This window comes from Pithys albifrons, chromosome 10, assembly GCF_047495875.1.
Source record: "Pithys albifrons albifrons isolate INPA30051 chromosome 10, PitAlb_v1, whole genome shotgun sequence".
NCBI classification, from domain to species: Eukaryota; Metazoa; Chordata; class Aves; order Passeriformes; family Thamnophilidae; genus Pithys; species Pithys albifrons.
In genome coordinates this window covers 23,002,155-23,024,868 of record NC_092467.1, presented here as the reverse complement: position 1 = coordinate 23,024,868, position 22,714 = coordinate 23,002,155, and the positions used below count along the sequence as shown (strand labels likewise).

At 47.6% G+C, this 22,714-nt stretch overlaps 1 protein-coding gene across 7 annotated transcripts in view; it reads right to left on the bottom strand.

Annotated features, from left to right (window-relative positions):
- Positions 1-282: 282 nt before the first annotated feature.
- The window catches only part of ST3GAL3 (ST3 beta-galactoside alpha-2,3-sialyltransferase 3), a 176,749-nt gene continuing 154,317 nt past the window's right edge, over positions 283-22,714 (bottom strand). For 6 of the 7 annotated variants that reach the window (XM_071564552.1, XM_071564550.1, XM_071564555.1 and 3 more), the window contains 2 exons: positions 16,960-17,106; positions 283-4,487 (listed from right to left, as the gene is read on the bottom strand). In XM_071564552.1, the coding sequence (XP_071420653.1) occupies positions 4,398-4,487; positions 16,960-17,106 (237 nt within the window). In that variant the 3' untranslated portion in view covers positions 283-4,397. The remainder of the gene's footprint in view (positions 4,488-16,959; positions 17,107-22,714) is intronic. The other variant, XM_071564556.1, reaches the window with a different exon arrangement.

The following is a 22,714-nucleotide window of genomic DNA, read 5'->3' as shown; positions in this document are numbered from 1 at the left end:
AGCAGGACAAGCTCCAACACCTCTGCCTTCCAATATGAAATGCAGCCAAACAGTGAGCCCATCTCCCACTCCTCAAGTCACCTGCAAGGAGGAGCACAGCCCTCTCCTGTCCCGAGCACCAGGCACCAGGTGAGTGGCACTGACCAGCAGCAGCTCCCAGCAGCTGGATTACTGTGCTGGAGGAGACAGCAGTGAAACCAGGCTGAGGACAGCCCAAGCAGGGGAAACCCTCTGCCTCCCATAAAAAATGTCCAAGGCAGCAGAAGAAAGAGGCCAGCCAAGCTTGTTTGATAGCTTTATTGCTTCTGTGATATGACTGAATTGACGTGACACAAGCCGGCTTGGAGAAGCCTGCAAGACTCTTGCCCTCCCTGCCTAGAGGGGAAATAAAAAAACCCCGCAGAAACTAAAGCTAATTTTAAAAACTCATTGAGTTCTTGCATCTCAGCTTGGTACAGTACCAGCGAACGCACTGGCCTTTGCAAGTCCCTGTGCAGGCTGTGCGAGGAGCCAGTGCCTGGAGAAACTAGGTAGTGGCTCCAAAGGGGTCTCCTGCACTGAAGGACGTCTCTAATACTGCAAGTGATGCACGCTCAGACCAACAGCATGCACTGTGCTCATGCTGGTGGAGCTCAGCATGGTGGCTGCCTCCCTGCCAGGCACTCTGGAAGCCCTTACCTGTGTCTGGTGCTGCCCATACCCAGCCTGACTGTCCCTGTTTGACACAGACAGCCCTGTCGTGATACCTTCACCCACTTTCAGCAGTGCTCACACTGATGGGTAGCACAGCATGGCCAGGCAGGGCCTCCTCACTGCTCCCTCCAAGAAAAGAAAATGCTGGAAGCCCAGAGACACTGGGCTTGGGAATGGAATCCCGCTGTTGCTTCGTGCTCCCTGGCCATGGTGCTTTCCTTTGGCACATGTGAGCTTGGGGCCACAGCATGGCCAGCCTTAATGGGGCAAACTGACAGCAGTAGCCTGATGCCAGGGTAGTGGGCTCTGCACACCACAAATGTGTGAGCAGCCTGTGCTCATGGTGTGGTTAGCACAGCAGTAGCAGCTCTCTGGCAGCCCCCTCTCCCAGAGCAGCATGTGCAAGCTGCTCTGCAGCTCCCCAGATCTGCCCTCTGCACCACTCAGAGTGAAACCTGCTGTGGGCACTGGCCCCTACCTCCCTGTGTGTCCCTGGGCAGGTTAACTGCCACCCAAGTGGCCTTTCTACACTGCAGCACATCACAGGCACCAGGCAACCCCACTCTATATTTAGGCTGTGGAGAATTCCCCTGGGCTCTCCCTTCCGATCTTACAAGGTGAGTCACTGCGAGGGAGAGGCCAAGACTTACATCCGTCCCACTGACCCTGCTCTGACCCGTGTGCACCACTCCGAGCTGGCAGGACTGCAGTGTTTCAGAGAACAGGAGGTGGCTGCAGGTGCACACAGGGAGGCAGCCAAAGGAATGGCATCTGGGAGTGAAACCCAGTGCTGTGCACTGCCCTGGCCTTGGGGCTGCTTTGTGGTGTCAGTGAGCTAGAGGGGAGCCTTGGGTCCCCAAACACTCTCCCCTTCTACTTGCAGGTAGTCCTGACCCACCACAGTCACCTGAGCCATGCACTCATCTATTCAGCCTAGGCATTTCTGCCTGGAGACCCCCACTAAGGTGAAGGGAAAGGCATCGAATCATCTCCCTGGTCTATAGAGTCAAATTCCCAAAAGGACCTGTCCCAGGCCATGGTGAAGAGCTGGGATGACAGGAAGGCTGAGCAGGGGCCACACTGTCTTTGGACCTGGAGCCAGTGAGTTGGAAGGTATAAGTGCCCTGTAGCTTTCTAGTGTTCAATAAACAAGTCGAAATCAAATTAATGCTATCACAAGCCTCCATGGGGTACTTCCCCCAATGGGTGGAGAGAAGCCCAGCACAGACACTGAAGACTCTCCACCCTCCTCCTCCTCCTGGCTGCAGCTGCCCACTGTCTGCCATCTCAGCTCACTGTAGCATATGGACATGGCCCTTCACCTGTCCCTGCCCCAGGGCTCCCACAGCAGCTGATTAAAGACTCAGTTTAAGCACCAAGACAGCTTAGTGGGCGTCAACCCTTCCCCAGCCACAACCTCAGCCAGGTCCAGCCCAACCACCCCACTGTCAGCATGACTGGGACTCTATAGGTGATGGTCCCAGGTGCAGGCTGACACAAAGAGAGTGCTGCCCAGTGAGAGTCATGGAAATCCAGTCCCTTGGGCTCCTTGAGAAGGAAAAAGAAACTGGGGGAGACTTTAAAGGAATATCTGTCACAGTATATTCTCAAAAACCTGCTGGAAACCTCACAGAGTGTCCTGGTGGGAAGCATGTCCCTGGGGAAGCAGGGACTGCCTGGCTGGGAGTCCAGAAGGATGGGAAGGGACATGGGAAGTGGAAAGAGAAGCCAGAGCCTCTCAGTATCTGCCTTCTGTGGCCCAGAAGAGGCATGATCTTTGAGCTGCTCCCACATGACAAGGCAATCAGCAGTCACAACCAGAAGCTGTACAGGACTTGCCCCTGAGCAAGCTCCTTGGCTACAGACACAGCACGCAGGAGAGGTTCCTGAGGGAAGCATCCCACACTGGTCTGTAAGCAGCACTCAGCCACATGTCCTGAGAACTTCCTCTGCCTGCAGCCTAGTCTCAAACTCTTCTTGTACAGTATGCTCCTCTGCCCCATGCCTGGGTCACTGCCTGCCCGCCCGCACACCTTGTTAAGGGTCTCAGTTCCAAAGTCACAGCCCCTGCAAGTCGTCAGGTGCAGAGGTGGCCCAGGGGAGCCATTTGAGCCCTGCTCTGAGCATCCCTTGTCCATGCTAGGGCCATACTCTCCCATTAGCTTAGAGTAAGGCAGACTATAATCCTTGGACTACGCCCAACCTGCAACCCTCTGGGATCCCCCCTCACTGACCTCAGCCCTGGCTGGGTGCATGCTGATGCCTGGACACCCAGGTACTTGGACAGTGCCTGTGGGTGCAGTCTAGCCTGCTCCAGGCTAGGAGAGCATGGGAGCTGATTTCCACCTCTAACTGTGCATTCCCTTGGTGACCTTCCTTCTGCTCTCTGGGTGGATGAGACCACCCTGCTGCCCTCACACTTGGCCACATTGCTCAGTTTATTCCAGCTCCTCTGAAATATGTATATAAATCAAATGTGCAAATACTGCATCTTGGGACCAAGACGGCAAAGGAAGGATGTGCTCCTGAGAGCAGGAGGAGCAGCAGTGCTAGAGCAGCACGGAAGGAGCTTGGAAATGGCATGAGCAGGGGCCAAACAGAGGTGAGGGTTCCTATGAAGCTTCATCACCACTGAGGTCACAGTGGGAACATGATGAAGTCTGGAACATAAAGCAAACATCTTCAGCGGTCTGCTCTCAAAATGTAAAGCTTGAGATCTCTGCTTGAGATCTGACCTCCTTCCAAAGAATAAATTACTCCCCTCCCACACAAAAACAGAGAGATGCTGTCCAGAAACAGTGACACCAATCTGCACGGACTCCATGGGGGCCCCTGCACAGCAGGCACAAACCAAGAGGCCTGAAAGCCTTGAGCACAACAAGGCAGGCTCTTCTGTGCCATGACAAGCGGGAAGGTGGGCAGGGTCTGCTGTAAGTGGAGAAAGCCATTGGCTCCCTGCTCCACCTCGGGGTCAGGGCAGAGGCAGAGCACATGGCTATGAAAAATACAGCCAAGTCGGTGGCTGCTGCTGTTGCCGCCTCTGTGGAGGAAGCAAGGAAAAATGCAGAAAAACAAACCCATGCTCATCTCCATTCAGGAGCTCCAAGTGGAGAATAAGAGGAAGCCAATTATTCTCCCTTTGAATTATAGCAGCACCAACAACAGCAAAGTTTTGGAAGTATTTGTTTTCCTGGGGAAAGGCCTGAGGCTGGTGACAACGCAGATGGAACATGAAGAGGCCGGGCTTTTCGCAGGGCTGTGCACAAGCAGACTTGGCCTTCTACCTTGGTATTTCTAGTATGGTTCCAGTAGAGTCTTTTAAAAAATAATACTTTTGTACATTCAGGCATTGCTGCCTTGGGGCAGCATCACCTCCCATTTGGCACAAATCATATTATTCATAAACCTTTCTTCTCTCTCCTGAGTCTTTCCTGTCTAATTCAGGACACAGAAGATCTGTCTGCGATGCAGAGTTCAAGAACTGTTCAATCAGTCCCCTGCCCACCTCCTGACAGCTCTAGGCCTGGAGGTGGCAGATGCAACCCTTGTGCAGACTGGCAATGCAAGAGGGTCTTCCCAGAGCACCTGGGCATCTCTGTGAGTCTTCAGTGAGGTGGGATTCTTGCAGAGGGCTGCCAGTGCCTGTTCCCAGAGCTGTAGTATGTGTCTTCATCTCCTCCCTTGGAGGCAGTGGCTGCAGCCACTCAGATCCCACTGGTTAGGTCAGTGATGACTCGGGCTTTCACCAGCTTTCTCAGAAACTCCTTCTCCCGCTGGATGTTGTGCGTCCAGGACTAGAAGGAAATGGGAGAGACAGGAGATCAGCAATTACTCTGGTCAAGCATGCTCCTGTCCCTCATGTTGTGGGAGACTCCATCTGGGCCAAAGTAGTGGATTCTGCCAAGGAGACAGACCCCGCTGCAGAACAGAAGAGCCCTTGCAGATGAAGGGATTTCTCTTATCTAAATCTGATACAGTTGTAGGATCAGACCCATGTACTTAGGGTAGAAGGTTGCCTCATGGGCTGGGTGAAGTTTTTTTTGACATGGTGACATCTGGGCAATCCAGGTCACTTGGGCAGATGTAGCTGGTTACAGCACCCTCCCAAGCTATCACACACAATAGTCCAATAGTGCAGCACTGATGGTAGCGTATGCTGAGCAACAGCGCTGGCAGAGAACACAGTGGCAGGACATGTTGTGCCCATCACACACAGCTTCCTGCCAAGGGAGGTCTCTGGGAATGCAGGGTGGTACATGCAGCTCAAAAGCCCAAGGACCAGCCCCATAAAAGCTGGCTCTTGCCTCTGCTGGCCCTGGCAAGAGGAAATCACATGGTAAAGGTTACACTAATACAATGTAAAGGATGAAATGGCCACATCTCCCAGCAGGCACTTCAAAGCAGTGATTGCTATAGTTGGTGTCAGCCTACCCAGATGTATTCCCTGCAGCAGGTTTTAACCAGGACCACAGCATCTGCCATCACTCCTCAGTGCTGGTACTATTGAAGCACTTAATGACAACAGTAAGTGGTTTGTCTTCCCATGGAGACTAAGGTAGAACAGGGAAAAGCAACTTTCCCCTAAATCTCCCAACAGGACAAGAATCCCAGTAGTAAATGATTCCAAGTCTCCAGCACAGTGCTCTGGTCAGCAGGTAATCTGAGCTCCAAATATGATCTGGACCATGACAAAATCACTCTACAGGAGCCTCCCTGAAATGGTCTCAAACCATCAAAGCACCATCCCCATGAGCCCACCGAGGGCACTCTGTCATAGGTACTGAAATCCAGTTTACCCAGTGCAGATCCATGGGCACTTCCCTGGAAAGCACTGTTTGTACACATCATGCATAATGTGCATGTGGTTCTCCTGTCATCTGCTGCTTGTCCTGCCCTGCCTTGTCTCAGATAAGAAGATCTCAGCCATGACTGCTGTGTGGCACTGACAGGCCCAGCCAAGATGTGCATGCAGCGGGCTGCCAAGAGATCTAAGAGACTGAACATCCCTCTCTAGATCTCCAGCAGACTTTGGCAATACCTCTGTTGCTGCTATTGTGCCTTTACAAATCACGTCCATCCTCTCAGTGCACAGGAATGGTGACAGTTACAGCTGCTAAAGGAAGTTCAGGCAGGTGTTACCTTGTAACCTGTGTTCAGAAGTCTTTGACTTCCTCTGCTTCCAATGACACCGTTACCTGAACCCTGCAAAGGGTATACCAGTCGCAGGAACAGGATCACACTTGGTAAACTGTGCTGGTGCTCTTTGGGACTCTGGGAACATGTAAGACCCCATCTCCAAACAGAAAAGATGTTGCCCAGAAACTACTCAGTGCTTCTGCTAACATAAAAGCAGAGAGTGAAATCTGGCACTGGGAAGAAAGGTGGCTTGTAAAAGGAAAAAATCATCAATCCCAGAAAGCAGCAGGAAGCACAATGGTGGTGCAGAGCAGAGGAAGCTGGGAGAGCAGGGCTGAGTGTGGCTGTCACTTGCAGCCAGAGAGTCAGGATCCCGCAATGTGCTGGAAATAGTCCCACATATGGCATGTCAGCTGGGGGGCTCGGGCTTGGCCCCCACCATGCACCAGCGTCTCTTCTGCCAACACAGCCCCTTGCTAGGAAGGCTCAGCACCAGTAGAGGCAGCCAAGTGTGTGGGTGTGCTCCTGACAACAGGCAGCCAGCAGCTGTCTGCTGGCACACAGGCCATGCTGGGACACTAGATCTCAGTGCATTCACTCACATCTGGCTTGGCTTGTCATTCAAACCCACCTGGAGCACCAGGAGCCTGATGCACCTGATATGTCATAGCATGGTCTGAGCCCTTCTTCACACCTCTCAGTCTCATCAAACAGTATGAGAAGCACACTGGTTTTGGCCAGGACAACCTGCTTGTGTTCCTTGTACAGACATGAATGGGGAGGCAGCCACTTCTAGGCAAACTCAAAACACTTAAAATGCCACCTTGGGCTAGGCGCAAGTGCCTCATCTGATAGCAAAAGGAAATTTGTTTTCTGAAAAGTACAAGTGGACCAGAATTTAAGAACAGGAGGTGGATAATAAAACTTTGAATGATACAGGTTTGATTTGGCTCTAGCACTGACTGCAAAACTACTGGCAAGACCTACTGACCTCTGTCCAGCAACCATCCAGGCTGCTCTGTACCTTGGGCACTGCCACTAACTTCTTGTTCCAAGCAGAAAATCACATGAAAGGGAATTCAGCCTCCCACCTGAACCATGGATCTTAGTGATGTTTGCAATAGTACTCTCAAATGTTTTGTGGTTAATGTAAGCCCACAGAATAAGAGGTTCCCTGGCAAGGACAAGCTTTCAACCCTCCCAAAGAGCAGTATTAAGTTGCGTGGTGCAGTGCTGCTCCTCCCTGGTCCAAGAGCAAGGCAGGCAGGAGGGATGAGGCATGTCTTCAACATCAGCTCAGGTTACTGATTACAGGAGAGGGACTCACTCACCTCACTGATAGAGCTAATCAGGCAAAAGAAGCTGCATTCCAGAACTAGCAGCACAGGGGGGAGCAGAGTCAGAGCAGTTTTCTCAAAGCTGACAGAAAGACATGCACCTCAGTCCCACTGCCCCAACAGCAAAAGGAAACAAAATACCCACTGAAACCCAACAGTTTTCAGGGTGTATACACTCTAAATTGCACCCTGGGTAGCACACACCACCAGCAGAAAACTCCAGTTCTTGTCAATCTGCCCCACCAGGACAGTGATGGAGCACTCACTCCCACCTCCACGTTCTTGTTGCTGCTCCTGCAACCCGGCAGGCTGGCTCTGCTCTCTCACTTCTTCACTGCTCGCATCCAGTGCAGCTTCCACTTGTGCAAACAAACAGGCTGCTTGTCTGAGCTCATGGCAGGAATGCCACTGGAGGCTCCAGAACCCTTCTTGTTTTCTGGGGATCACTCTAGGATTTCATGTGCTTTGGGTCTCTGTCTGAGTAGTGTATGTTTGCTCTTTCCAGTGGAGAGAGAAGCAGCAGGAGAGTTGCTCTGCAAGCACATGCACTGGTCCGGCTGTTCATCTCAGGGAGGTGGCAGCAGGTCTGAGCACTTGGTCACAGTTGTTAGATGAAAATTTGTCATGAATTAAAGCCACCTTTCAGCATTATGCAAATACATCAGCCTCAAAACACCTGTCCGTTTTATCTTGACAATTCCACGAGGAAGCACAAAACATCATCTGTTGCTTCAAGAGAAGCCAAGTAGAATATTTTAAGACTAAGAAAATGTTCCACAGAACAACCCCAGAGGAAGGTAAGCTCTGCATCTGTAATCAATTACAATCGGGGAATGCCTCAGCTTCAAACTACATTAGTCTTATCAAGCATGCTGCAATTAAAATACAGAAAGGCTAAATCAGAGAGAGTGAAGTCAATGAGGGATGCACGCAAGAAAAATAGCAAGTTGTAAAGCAGGAGGTTTCTCAGTTCTGTTACACCCTCTGTGTTTCTGCAAGTCAACAGCACTTCTCCCTGAAAACCTGCACAGAAACCACAGCAGCAGCAAGTACTGCTTCACTGGTAACAGTTGGTTTCCAGTCTCCACCACTGCTAATTTATCTTTGTCTTTAACCTTTATTGCCTTGTCCCTAGAGCTGCCTAATTTTCATGATTCTTCCTCACCCACAGCCTTGCTCAGTTCCCAACATGGTCACCACACATACCAGGTATTTTACAGCTACCCCTGAGCTGCAGTTTCACCTACGAGTGCAACTCCCATGACACCAGTGCCTGCCTTGTTCAGCAACTGTTTCCCCCTCCTCTTCCAATCCATTGCCTGGATGTGGCTGCAGCCAAAATCAGCCCTGTCCTGCCTGCACCCCCTTAGGAGTCTCACATACTGAAATAAAAGGGATGGCTGAGTACCCTCATTTTCTCATCTTTAGAGATTTATGCACAGCTCCTTTATCCCCAGTCATTCTTACACCAACTTTAAATTTCAAACAACTCTTTCAGCTCCTGTTTATTCTCAATACATACAGAGAGAGAAACTGCATCTCTTCTCAGTCTTCATTTTACCAAGTTAAACAATCAGTGTCATCCTTCTACTGGAAATCTCCCAGAAGTAGCTGCCTCTGTCCCTGCTTATCCCAAATTTACTTTTCATGAACTAGAAAAAAGGCCTCATTGCCTCACGCAGAGGCAATTCCCCCCTCTCTCTACAAGTTCTTTCCTCTAGTCTTTCCAGAGTTGCATTTGTCTTTTTTTTTCACAGTAACAGTTTGGCAGCCTGAATTATCCTGTGATTTATTTGTACCTACCCAAGCACTTTCCTCCTCTGCCATTGCCAAATAATGTTATCCCAGCTTAGAGTCAAAATGTCTGTTATTGCCCCAAACAGTATGACCTTCCATTTATACTCTTAGGTTTCATGCCACTCACTTTACTCCAGTTCTGAAGGTGCTTCTGGTCTTCCTGGATGGAATTTTGATCCTCTCTTATATTGACCACACCTGGTTTTGTCTCATCACAAATTCCACTTGCACACCATTGCCTTCTGTGCCAAAAATCATTAAAACAAACACTAAACGTGACTTCCTGTGGAGGAATTCCCAGCTGTCCATTCAGGGCTGCTTTTTGTGTTCTCCTTTAGAGAGACTATTCACATACAGGTGTTGCACCAAACTGTGGCTTCTGAAGCTTAACTAATATTATCTCACACAGCACAGTATTACACGCTTAACTTAACTTCTGACAGACTGGGCTACCACACTTCCTCTGTCCCAAGAATGATTTTTTTTTTAATCAAATAAAGATATTAAATTAGTTTTCGCAACCTGCTTTTGGTAAATCCATGTTGTGTTTGCTTTCAGGATTTAATTATTCTTTCATTTAAACTCTGCTCTGAAGTTCTGAATAGTACCTCTGAGGTTAGATTAAGAGGTCTGAATTTGACAGGATTATTTTCCTTCACTTGCTCCCATGCCCCCCAGAAAAGAAGGAAAAAAGAGGTATCATGTCCACTACAAGTTAATCCTGTGGAACCATGTGTAACCTGATAGATTTATTGGGGACCTTCTCCTCTGGACTTGCAGCTTAATTGGTTCAAAGTGGAATAGAGATCTCTTGGGCTCTCACACCTAGTGCACTAGCTTCAACAGCTTTTGCCTTTCACTGCTGACCCAGTAGTTTTCTCTTTGTGTGAACTTCTCACACTTTTCTGCCACTCTTTCCCTCACATTTATCATATCACCCTCATGGAGGTAATATATATATTCATGCGGTTCCCACTTTAATCCTTCTTTCACCTCCCTGAATGCCAGCTCTGGTAATTCCTTGTTTCCTTATTATTTGTTTGTCAGTGAGACTGTCTAGTCTTTGTTTCTTTTCCTTTGCAAGATCTAATTGAACTTGACTTTTGCCCATTTTCACTTCATCTCTGTTCTTTCCCGCCATCAGGAGTGCAGTCTCCTGATGCTCCTTCTCACTCCTCTATTACTTCTAACATCACTTTGAAGCAGAATTTATGTCTACAGCCTTTTTCTGCCAGTTTCCCCCTTGCTGCAAACATGACTTGCAGATAATTATTGTACTTTCACAAACAAGATTTCAAATCTACAGTGAGTTCATGAGCTCTTCAGTGCATCTGCTTTCAGTAGCCCATTCTCTTAGGCTAGGCCTAAATTCAGAGAGGTCAGAGTCTGCATGTGTGTCCCAATTTCACTGAGCACCCCGCCGGCACTGCTGAGTCTATATACAGACCTGCTTATTAAGCTCCCTCCTTTTGGAAACAAAATCTGAGTTATATCATCCCTTCTGTTGCCTTTCCATTTAATTTAACCCTGAAGGTACTTGATCAAAGGCAATTTTGTAAAATGTCCCTCTGCAAGGTCTTCATACATGCTAAAAACAGCTGTGAAAGGCCAATAGCTTTTCTTGTGCCCTCATGGTTGGTGAGAAGAGCTGTGCTAGCCACTGTGTCTGAGAATACCTCATCGCTCCTCTTGACAGTCATACTGGCTCCTACTGTACATCCATGGCAGTGCCATTTCTGGTGGCACCCAGCACCCCTACAGACATCTGTGTTCAGTGCTGGGGTGAACAGCTGGGCTCTAGCCCACCCCTGTAGATATTTTACTGCCTTTTCCTACAGAGATATTATCCAAACCTTAATTGTCGTTTTGTCCATCCTACAGCCATACCTGCCTTGCCGCTATTGGTACATAGAGTTACTGCAAGAGTTACTGTACTTCTGTCCTACTGAACAGGGCAATACCTGTGCTCTGGTCATAACTGCTATTCCACCAATCTTTTCCAGATTTCTATTACATAGACACACAGTCCTTACACACAGGAACAGCATGTGAGGCCTTTGCTCAGCCAAAATGCTGTCAAACAGGTGGCTTTTAAACAAAGTCAAAAATGCATAAACCTCATCAGTCATCACTGCTGGCCCCAAGAAAAAGCACTGCCCTTTCAGAGTTCCCCCTGCCCCAGCCCCTAACCTCCCCCTCCAAAGCTGACCTCCATTTCAGTCTGTACCACTCCTCGTACTGCAATCGCAATTCATCAGCCAGGCTCGAATAGCTGTGTTTTCAGTCTATAAATCACCAGGCTAGACATCTGCCCGGCTTTCAAAGGAGTTTTGTTCTTCTTCTTGGCTACCGCAAACTTTAAGGTACTTCGAGGTCTGAAGCAGCCCTACCACCCCCTCCCAAGCAAGTTGCGTTGATTTAAAATGCAAAAGAAGGCTTCACAGAGAGAACCCAGATTATGATAAAGCACTATTGTTTGTGCCTCTATGAGTCGAGACTCCAAACTCCATGTTTGCAGACTATTCTGAGAGGTAGCTGCTGTTGGGGAGAGACAGAGACAAAGCTGTGTGTCACTGCATGCTGCAGGCCACCTCCCCTGGCCCTTCTGACAGCCCTTACACAGGCTGAATAAGAAGTGTTACAAGATAGTGTCCTCCAGTATCCCACAAAGACCTGCTGGGGAAGCGGAGCCAAGGATCAGAAAGAAGCCATCAAAGGCAGCTGCAGCACCTCCCCCTCGGGTCAGGCAGGGAGTCACTGAGGTACTGGGCACAGCTGTATCAAAGGAGCTGACACCTCTAACATTGGTGCTGGCGCTTGATCTGCTTCTCCAGTAAAAAGGAGATCCATCAGCAGCTCCGCTATGGGACACAAATGCCGCAGACAGGCTCTGGGTGGATAAGGGTGGCTTTTAACCCTGCATTTGCCATTTTTACCAACCACAAGTATGAGAAGACAGCTTGGGGTGTTCCCTGTGTGGCATCCAAGGTGACTCTATGCTCACATTCTTGCTCTTGTAAGAAATGACCAGGAGATTGAAGCTCACCTCTGGACCACATAGCCAGGGAAGGCTGTGTGCTGGAGAAGAGCACGTGGAGGGATGCTGGGAGCCAGTCTTGTGCTTCATTCCCATGATTTAGCATAGCCCCCTGCTCTCTCAGTTTCATAAGCTCCTTACAAATCTGTTTTTACTATTTTAAACAGTCACTTTACCATCCTTAAATAATTTCTATTTCACTCTATTTTAAAATTATTCTTTTTCCTCACCACCATTTCCATGTTTTCTTTCCTTCGTTCCCAGTGGTTCTGACACTTCTGCATTAATAGAAGATAGTGACCTGTGATAAAAATACACTTTTATGGAGTGCTTGGGCAGGAAGCATTACAGGACCTGAGCAAGAAATAAAAATACAATAAAGCATATGAAAATCCAGCTCCAATGGATTCACTGCCATGAAAACAGAAACAAGTTAGCAGACACCTTGGCAAAGACTCAAATAATTTTCTGTACAGCATTAATAGAAGCAGGCAAGGGTCAAAAACTGTTGCAGTTATTTGGAATAGCAAAAACAGTAACTGAGATGACACACTTGGACATTCTACATTTTGTAAGCTAAAACAAAGAGATGGGATCAGAGCTGAAAAATAACCTCTTGAGGGTTTATGCAGCAGCACTGGGTCTACTGGGCAGCGGTGACCCAGTAACAGATCAGAGAACAGCAGGTTGCCTTCACACTCCTCGGAAACTCCACTGCTAAAGTGCAGGCCAGGGACTCTGCACCCCCAGCCATAATGGGGAGAAGATGACAGATGATGGGAGAAGGTGCTGGGCAGCAGAGCTGGCACTGAGGGGCGGTTTTGCACTGCAAACATTGATTTTCCAGCCCACAGCCTGAAACTGAAAGCATTGCACCAGTGTGTTTCCAGCTCTCCAGAGCACACTTGAGAGAGAAAAGGGTCTTCACCAGCTCTGCCGGATATACTCTGGCCAGAGCACACTGAGATACCCAGGACAGAGAGTAAAGAAGCCATCCAGAAATAAACTGGAGAAATTTACTCTCGTGAGCATTCAGAGGCATAGGAAAATCCATATGTGTTTGCAGCTGTACTATTGACCAGAGTCCCAAGATCACACACTTCCCCTTGACCAGTAACAGCTCCAGAGCATCTGCCTCCTTGCAAAACCTTTTCCTCTGAAGCAGGAAATGCCTGCTCAGCCCTCAGGAGCAGGAGATCATGGAAGAGTCAGCATAGGCAGCTGCCTTTTGTTGTAGCAAGACCAGCACAATCTGGGGCCTTGAGGGATTTTACTCCTGAGGGGAAAGCAAAGGATAAGCAAAACTATAGACTGGGGCTGCCTGCTTCTCCTCTTGGAAATTCAGCTGCCAGTCCCACAGAGCAACAGGAAAAATCACATTCATTTCCACAGAGATTTTATCACCTCAGTCTTGGCATGGGAGAGGCATCTCCGCCCAGCTGTGAGCAAGAGAGCTCATTTTCCTGGCTTTTTTATGTAATCAGAGCAAATTCCTTGGAGATGAGTCACAGGGCTTCAGGGGTGTCCAGAGAGATGTCAAGCAGCCTCAAGTGTAAATCAGTGACACACCTTGCTGAGAGGACTCACCCTTGCCAGCAGGCCCATTTTCCCTGCAGACACCAGGCAAGAGAAGGGGCTTGTCACAGGTTTCCACACAGGGTCCCACAAGCCACACACATAACATGTGGCACCTCCAGACCCAGGACACTGCTGGTGTTTACATTTCCTCTGTAAAGACAGTGATGGTTTCAGGGTGGAGCTGGAGTGCTTCCTTGCAGCTGCTCTCTAGGCTTAAACACTGAAGATTTTCAGACATTCATGCTGGAGGAGCTCGGCAGTCAGTGAAGAGATTTGACCTTCAGATACAGAGGTTCTGCCACACCACAGCCTGGTCAAACTGCAGGGGTTCCTGTCTGGGATGTTCATTATGGTGGAAGAGCTACATCCCATCACAGTTGTTTCAGTACTGTGATGACCGCAGGCTAAGCAAACCTACTCTGCTCCCCTGCCCAGGAATGAGCACTCCAGCCTCCATGGGTCTGCAGGCCAGAGGACAAAGTTGATACTTGCATAATTTCAAGGCATAGCCTACTTCAGCAGCTCCTGTAAATGCTGAAGGGTGGAGGACAACCAGAAAGAACTAGACCTGGACACAGTCCCAGAGGTCGAAAGTAACACTGAGGAAAATGCTGTGGATGCTTCTGGGCCTTTTGGTGTCTGAGGAGATGGAACAGACAAAGACCTTGGTGGAGCTTGGTTCTGAGTCAGTCTTCTTTCACTAATGCCAAGAGCAATGCTTAGCACAAGGTACCAGAGCAGGCCAGCCTCACAGTTTGCAAACTGTATGCAGGTCTTTCTTCAAGCATGGTGTGTAGGATGCTTCCAGTCTGGAGTGGACCAAATCTCTATTTGTGCATTCTCTGAGGGCAACTGCAGAAGACCCAACCCAGCCATTATGCCCTTGACCTTTCAACTTCACCCTCAGGTGACTAACTATTACCAGGTACCATTAATATTAAATGGGAGAGAAAGAAATGTGATCCTCTTTCTGCTCTTCACATTTCACAATATCACAAACAATTTATCATATTGGGAGGGGCAGAGGCAGGAGGAGCATTAATTATTGATACTTGGGAACAGATGGCTTTTCTTGTACCGAAGCAGTGAAATGTAAGAGGAGCTGTGGGTGAGGATGTGAGGATTAGATGGGCAGACATATATCAGGTAACCAGCCTTCAAGTGCAACAGAAACCTTCCTCCTAGAACCAGCTCCCCTGGCCCACTGAGCTCTTGACAACAGCCCTGTCTACAGAAACAAATCCACTGACATCTGAATTAGTGAGGCTTCACAGAACCTTTCAACGGTCCCTCACCTCCATACAGAACATCCTGGACATGTTGACTGACAGCTTCCAGACAGCAGAGGCCTGGCAAATCAGACACTAACTGCTCTCTCTAGGAGAACCTTACTGGTTGCATTTCACGAGTTCATCTTCATCTAACTGCTCTGTGCCACACAACATTTATTCCTAAGACCACATACAATGTCCAAAGAGTGACTTCCTGCTGCCTTCCAATGGTGTTTGGATCCCATGCAGGGTGTTGGTCTCCAAAATCAGAGATCCAAGTGATCTGGACCAGTGACTTCTACCAGAGACTCTGTTATTCAACTATTTTTGCCAACTTTTCCCATTGATTCCTGTAAGGATCAAGAGCAAGAAGACTTCATTCTTGTCAGCTCCAGTGTAGGTGTCCTTGGGGTCACAGACACCTATTAGGTTAGGAAACAAGCTTGCCATGGGATACCTGCTGTGGATGTCCCCATATCCAAAAGCTGACTGACATTCTTATGAGACAGAAGCAAAATCTGGGCAAGAGTGATTTCCCACCAAAGACAGTCAATTCACCAGAGCAAAAACTTTCATGAATGGTCTCTCTACCCACTGCTGGATCCAGACCCCTGCAGCCATTTTCACCCTGCTGTAGTCATGTCTTTGCTGGAAGACTAAGGAACCAGCTGTACTGACTCAGACCTGGGACTGGGGAGCCCAGGGTCTGGTCTCTGGCAGTGGTTATAAGCAGACACTCAGGGAAGAGCCAGAACTGGGCAATCCAATGGCTATACACCCCCTACTGCTGTAAAAATTATATTCCTCAGCTATTTTCCATTCAGGGGTAAAAAAAGCGCCAGAAATTATCTCTGTAGATAGTGACTCAATTCAGTTTTCCTCTCTGGACATATTCCTTAAATCCTGTAAATGAGCACTCACTTTCCCAGTCAGGATTGATTAAATCCATGGTTATTTCACAGGCCCAGAAGGTACCTCAGGACCACAATGTCCAGTCCCTTGATATATTGGGACCTCACAGTCTTTTCCCAAACTGAGTTTGTTCTCTTGGCCTCTCCTGAGAGCTTGCTCCAAAGCCTCATTACTCTTGATAATTAGACACACTCTTCTCATTTCTCAAGCTGACTAATCACTGACTTATAATTCCTCTCACTGTGCCTAGGGTCATGCAGCCTGCAGCCTGTTAGAGTATTAAGACACGTACAATCTTGTGATTTGGAAAAACATAACTTCCCAGCTTCCCTCTTGGTCTGGATCAATAGTAAAGTGCTTGAGGTGAACAAATGCCAAGTGCCAGGAGACAGCTACTGTCCATGAACAATACAACTTTTCACAGCATGGGGTAGGATAGTTTCCCTACCAAGGAGACAGAGAAGAGGGAGAAGGAATCTTAGCCCTGGCCCACATTTGTGCTGGGAAAAAATGAGCTCTACGAAAAAAGCAGCAAACCTTCCCACTACAGATGCTTTGACCAGTGTCCCAAGTTTGCTCTAGTTTGGTACAGGAAATGGACAGACCTGAAGGCATCTAACTGCTGCATTATACCAATATGAGAGCTTTTGTTCATCCAAAAATGCTGTTGTACCAGAACATGTTTCTAATGTGTATCTATCTTTCCAGAGCAGTCTTTATATCAGAGCCCTGATGTGTTACACGCTGTTGAACAGCCCTCTGAGACCTGCAGGGGCTGATCTCACCTTCCCTGTGTTTCACAGGGCCTGAAGAGGGAATCATTTCACGAAAGAAGACTATGAATTAGGAAGCAATACAATGGATCAAAAATCAGGAGAGGTCACATCTTTTCAGCCCCAGAGTAGAACTGCTCCCTTTCACCCTTGAGTTAATATTTATGTGAATCTTCTCCCTGCTGCTTAAAGAAGGAACTACATTATATACACATTCCAGAGAACTTTTCCCAGCAGTAATAACCATTTTTAACATACACTGAGCTTGGGAGAATGTCTAGAATTTTACAGGCAAATGCACGGGTGGAACTGGGTTTTGACCCATAGCGGAAAGCCGTGAGTTGACATCACCATCCCAGTCAGGCTCTGGAGTCGGGGTGGCCAGCAGGCTTGGCAGGAAGATGTGCTTGGCAGGAGCTCCCTACCTCTTTGATGGCAGACATCTTGATGGTCTCATAGTAGTGCAGGGGTGCATTGGGTGAACTCATGTCATAGCCAAACCCAGCTACCGCCACCTCATCACAGTTGTGGAGCGCCATGGTTATTGCTACGCTTCCCAAGGTGGGGATGTTCTGAGAGGAGAGAAAGTAGGAATGGAAATCATTAGCAGATTGCCATTTTTATAATCAAAGATTTCCTCTTATTGTCTCTGCTCACAAGGACACTGCTGCTACTAAACAGAAAACCAGAAACATGGTATTTGGCTATATCCACACATCAGCTGCCCAGTGACAGATTGGGGTGTCAACAGCCTCTCAGCTTGTAAAGAAAATCATACATTAGCCAGCTTCCTGCGAATAAGCTATCCCAAAAGCAGAAGCTCTTGTTTGAGGCTCTGTGACCTGACTCTCCAGGGGATAGCACTGCAGGGCAGAGGGATTAATGTAAATGGTCAGACTCCCCTTTCATAACTTTGCTATCCTAAGAACAGGGCAGCAGATGAGCTGGAGGATGAATCACAGTGGATACGTTAGCTTTCTGAAATTAAAACAGATGCACACATTGGATTACAATGCTATGCACATTACTGGCTTCCAGCTAAGCTATGGAGGAATACTTATCCTAAACAGGACACCACACAGGAGCAGAAGCAAGGAACAGCACATTTATTGATGGTAAAAGCAGTTTAAGGTTGTCAAATTGCTCTGGGAGATAGAGAGAAGATCAGGCAGAATGTGGTCCAAGACGCCTTCCTTTGTCCAGGGGCACCCCAATAGGCAAAGGGCATTCTGTCCTGTGCCACACCTCCTAGACACAGCACACTGGGAACACAAGGCGAAGTGGGAAGCCAGTCAGAGATGGGTAGTAGCACTCTGAGCAGGGACACCCCCACTGTCCTCTTCCACCTGCTGGCCTGTCATTTGCATTCAAGTCCAGCCTCAGGTCTTCCCATTTCACCTGGCTTCTGCTGAGGCCTTGTTGACACCTACAACTTCTCTGTGTTCAGATAAATGTGACCGCTGGGACAGACAGGTGTTTCCAGTGTAAGATCCTAGCTCCCTGACTTTTGTAGCGCCCCTTTAGCCAGATGAATCCAGATGCAGCTTTGCCCTAGGGGCTAGGGAGAGGCTGAGAAATCCACCCACATATCTGATCTTCATTTGTAGAGCATCCAACACCGGCCGTATCAAAAGTATCACGAATTCAGAGGACATGCTCAGACAGCCACCAAGGGTGACAGCCTCCTAGCTGAGATGTAGAACCAACTGCACATTTGTATTCTACATTGACAATGGTTTACCCTGAACTGGTGAGCAATGCTATTGCATGCTCAAAAAGATTGGGAACAATGTTTTGAGTTTCTGCCTCTCATTCAAAGGAACCGGTTTTTGTCAGCATACTACCTTGCTCACTTCTGATTGTCTGACCAGTTGGAAGAACAATGTTTTCCCAGCAAAGAATGTCACCCATACCCTAGTTGAGATGTGCAGAGCTGGAGCAGAACTCGTGTGCTATGGAGAAATTCACTACAGTGCACTGGAATTACTCTAACCTGAGGACAGACAAAAACTGCTTATGGCTAAGTCAGTGAAACATTAAATTAAAACATTTGCAGCACAACTGTAACAGTGCACATCTGACATGAAAAGACCTTCCTACATCCTCCTGTGCCAACTCTTGATGTTGGGAAAACAGCAGAGTAATTTTGTTCTCACTGCTTAATTTCAGCTGATATTCCCATAAACAATACTGGTTTTATTCTAGTTACTCTAATTAATTGTTAATTCACTGGTAGACAAAAAATATCAAGTAGGGGTTTAAAAAAAATGGGGGAAAGTTTATTAAGCAAGGATATGAATATTCCCCCGAATTTCAAAATACCCAGGAACATCCTGTCTTCCTGGACATGGCAGTTCTAACTCAGATTTCTCAGCTCTGTTTTGCATAGGAGATGACATTTGGATGTCACTGGAATTGCATCAGCTGGTAGTGGACATGCCACAAAACCCTTTCCCTCAGCAAAGCTGTAGTTACAGTGTCCAAAACATAGTGAATAACTGGTTACGTCCTTGAGACTGTGTCGTCATTGGGAATAGGATGGTGTTAACACCACCCACACTTGCACTGGGCCCATTCCCACGGTCCAGCTCAAGGGAGACACAGGATCTTTGACTGGAGGGAATTTCACTGGCCAAGTTAATATTTAAGAGCTGACTTTCTAATGTGAGTCTTGAAAACCACAGAGAATTAATCACACTACCCAGCCTTACAGGAGGACTGCCAAACCACCATAATTTTCTTTCAGGCGTATTCTTACTTCTGTTTGGGTAATAACTGTAGACAGAAATTGAAAGTGAACTTTCCTTTGGTCACCAGATATCTGCCTGACTTTATTCTATCTACAATGTCTTCAGTAGTTTTTATGGAAAAATAGGAGCTAATTGTATCATATGCTTCTGTTCTTCAGTAGTTCCTGACATGCCAGTACTTCAGTGTCACCCACGCTGCTCTCAAAAATGATTTTAAAATATCAGAGACTACCTACCTTCCTAACTTCTTGAACTGTAGTTGATGTACCTGGCTTGGTCCCTAGAAGTATCAGATATTCACAGGGTGTCTGTAGCAAAATAGTTTTGCATTGCTCTAAAATCACATTTGGAAACTGATGATCTGATGGAATTTTCTTAGTTGAATTATGCCTTATTGACATTAGCACCCTCCAACACTGTGGTAGCTACAACCTAGTGCATATCCCCCTTGAAGACAGAGATCTGCTGCTGTTCGTGCCTTCATTGGTGAGATGTAGCCTTATATTCTACTGCTGCAGTCAGAACACTCTGGGCTAGAGAGAAGCACCTTGAAAATACTGTAAAAACTATTATCCTTGCTATTCATTGAGGGCAGTCACTGTTAGGGCAGCACAGTGGTGCTTGCAGAGCCTACCCATAGTTAACACTGCCCAACAGAAGAACACAAGTATAGAGTGTGTGTGCATCCACAAGTCCCCAGATCAAATACACATAACTGGATACTTGCTCCAAACTGCTTATCGTTAAAAAAGAAGCATCATAAGAGGGATGCAGTAACTGGGGAATTAGAACTTGAGGAAAAGGGAGCTAGCTTGAACAGAATATCAAAAATGCACAATTGTTGGTTAACTAAATGTTGTTAGTAAGTCAATAGAGTACTGTGGTCCTGATTTGGATTAAGCTAGAGAAACTGAGCCTTTTTCTCCTGTAGCAGCCTGCTGAGCTTCTGCTACTCCTTCTCCCTGCTGAAAATGAAGACTACCTTATGTCCAGCTTGTGGCATGGGAAAGACAAGGCCTTTTAGGATCTAGGCTGTGCTGCAGAGACACCAGCTGAGCAGCATTCTCCAGGTCCAAGAAAAGGGCTCTCCTCTCCTCTCAGCAGAGCAGTAACAAACGAGAAGAGCCATGTATCAGAGAGGAAATGGTTGTAATTACTCTCTGGCTGCATCTACACAGCTTCCAAGCTCTGCTGATTGTAGACAGGCGTATAAATTCGTTAGCTGCTAAGTTCCAATCTGAATCTAATAGACCACGGACAACCTATGGCACAAGCTAGAGGACAAGTCACTCCAAAAGAAGTTAGGCATCATGGACATGGCTGTGCCAAATCTGGCTTGCTATGCCCTGAACAATGCGTCAGCACTATCGCACCACACACACCCTTGTGCCGTGCCCCAAAGACATACCAAAGCAACCACCACACCTCCTGTGTTCAGCTATGAAAACAGAACTCTCTCAAACAACTTAGCAGGCCTCTTTTTATTGTAGGCCCTTACTAAGAAAAAAAAAAAAACACCAAAATCTGAGCATCTTGCCTCAGGAATAATACTCTCGTGCTGGCCCATCTCAAAGCCTGTTTTCCTGCTCATGGCCCTCTATGTGTCTGGATGTTCCTGTATCACCAAGCAATGCTGACTTCAACCAAACAGCTGAAGAGAAAGAGCCCAACAGTGGCCAGTGCCAAGGCAGGAGTCTCCTGGGATGCCTCCCAGCTGCACAGAGAGTGGCTATTACAGGTTAGGCCATGGCATGGGGATAGCTGGAGTGGTCCAACAGGATTACTGCTTTCAGATGTGGCCATAATGAGTTTCGGACCTAGACTGGTGCTCATCAATCAGTGTTGAGTTGTGAATGATAAAACCCCCGAAAGTCCTCTCCCTCTGCCAATTCCCTACCACAAGACTTAAACTTGGCCTTGCAAGCTCTATATTGCCTGCTGTGTGTCAATGGTTTCAGTCCCATTGAGCTGAGGCCCATGGAGGTAACAGGTTCAGCATCCCCCCTCCAGCACTGGTAAACAACTACAAGGGCAACCTCAGTGCATGAGTGTCCAAGAACTGAAAGTCCACGTTTTCAAGCCTGGCCTGATTGCTTAAGACCAAACATCTGGAAAATGTACTATCTAATATAATGCTCCCCAGGGATCAGCCCTTCACCTAGTCCCATTTGAGAGAATGCAGCAGACGGACAGATGAGGCAGACATGACACTAAAAGGCCATGTGACAAACAGAAGCAGCAAACATAGCAGTGATGAGCGACACGTCACCACAGCAGTGCTGGGCAAAGGCTGCCTGAGCCTCTGGAGCCTGGCTCCTTCCAAGGGTATGTGTCCTCCACAGCTGAAGTGAGTGTGTGCACAGTGGATCTCGATGAGAAAAGCATAAAGACAAGAGAGGCAAAGATTTCTGGTCTTGTGCTGCATCAGGGACCACTGCAAGCTCTGTGTAGCGCAAACACAGCCAGTCTGCACCACCAGGTCAGGGAACCAGAAGTGCCCTTAGCAGTACAGACACAGGACAGGTTCTCCTAACTGCTCTTACACTGTTCTCTGCTGCAAGCAGAAAGATAGAAGACTTCCCCTCAAGACATATTGATGTTTCATCTTCCACTGATCCCCCTGAAGAGGTTTTAGAAGCTGACTTCTACTCACAGAAGTCAGTCAGCAGAAATGCACATCAGCCCTCCTCTGGACTCTACTGGGGCTGAGCATCACCTCATGGGTTTGTGCTGGAGATCCACTGTTGGTGACTGAACCAGGGCCGGAACTGCTCTTTGCTTGGTGCATGTGAAAAGTTCTCGCTCCTTTTCATTCCGTGCCTGGGTCATTCCTGTGTCACTGCCTGCCAGACTGGAAGGAAATGACTGCTGTAAATCTGTTTTTAGAAATATTTGACTCCCTTAATATGTTAAATGAATTCCAGTTATTTATGGGATTTTACTTGCCTCAGGGTAAGACTTATTGGATTGTTCAGACTATTCCAAATGTTGCCTTTTCAATTAAAAGGTGTTACTAAAGAATAAACTCCCTACAAACAATAATGCACTTAGATATTCAAACTGGTTTGACTACTATATTAAATTATTTGAGGGAAAACCTGAAAAATTGCTTACCTGGGAAAAATTGCTACCTTAGTTTTAACAGTTACAGACGTCATCACCTAATAGCAATGAAGTTTTCAAAACAAAAGTAATACAGAACAAAACTGTAACAGTCATCACAACATACTCAACAGTCACTGTATTTTCCTTTTGTTTCTTCATGTTTGCATAGAAGCAAACCCAAACTTGCCCTTTGTTTCTGTCAGCTGAAAAGTTTGGACATACGGCATAAAAACCAATTTGGTGTCATTCACTGTGAGCAGACAAGTGCCTGGCACTCTGCAGAGTGGTCCCTGTTACAGGAACTTACAAGGCACACTGCTGCTCC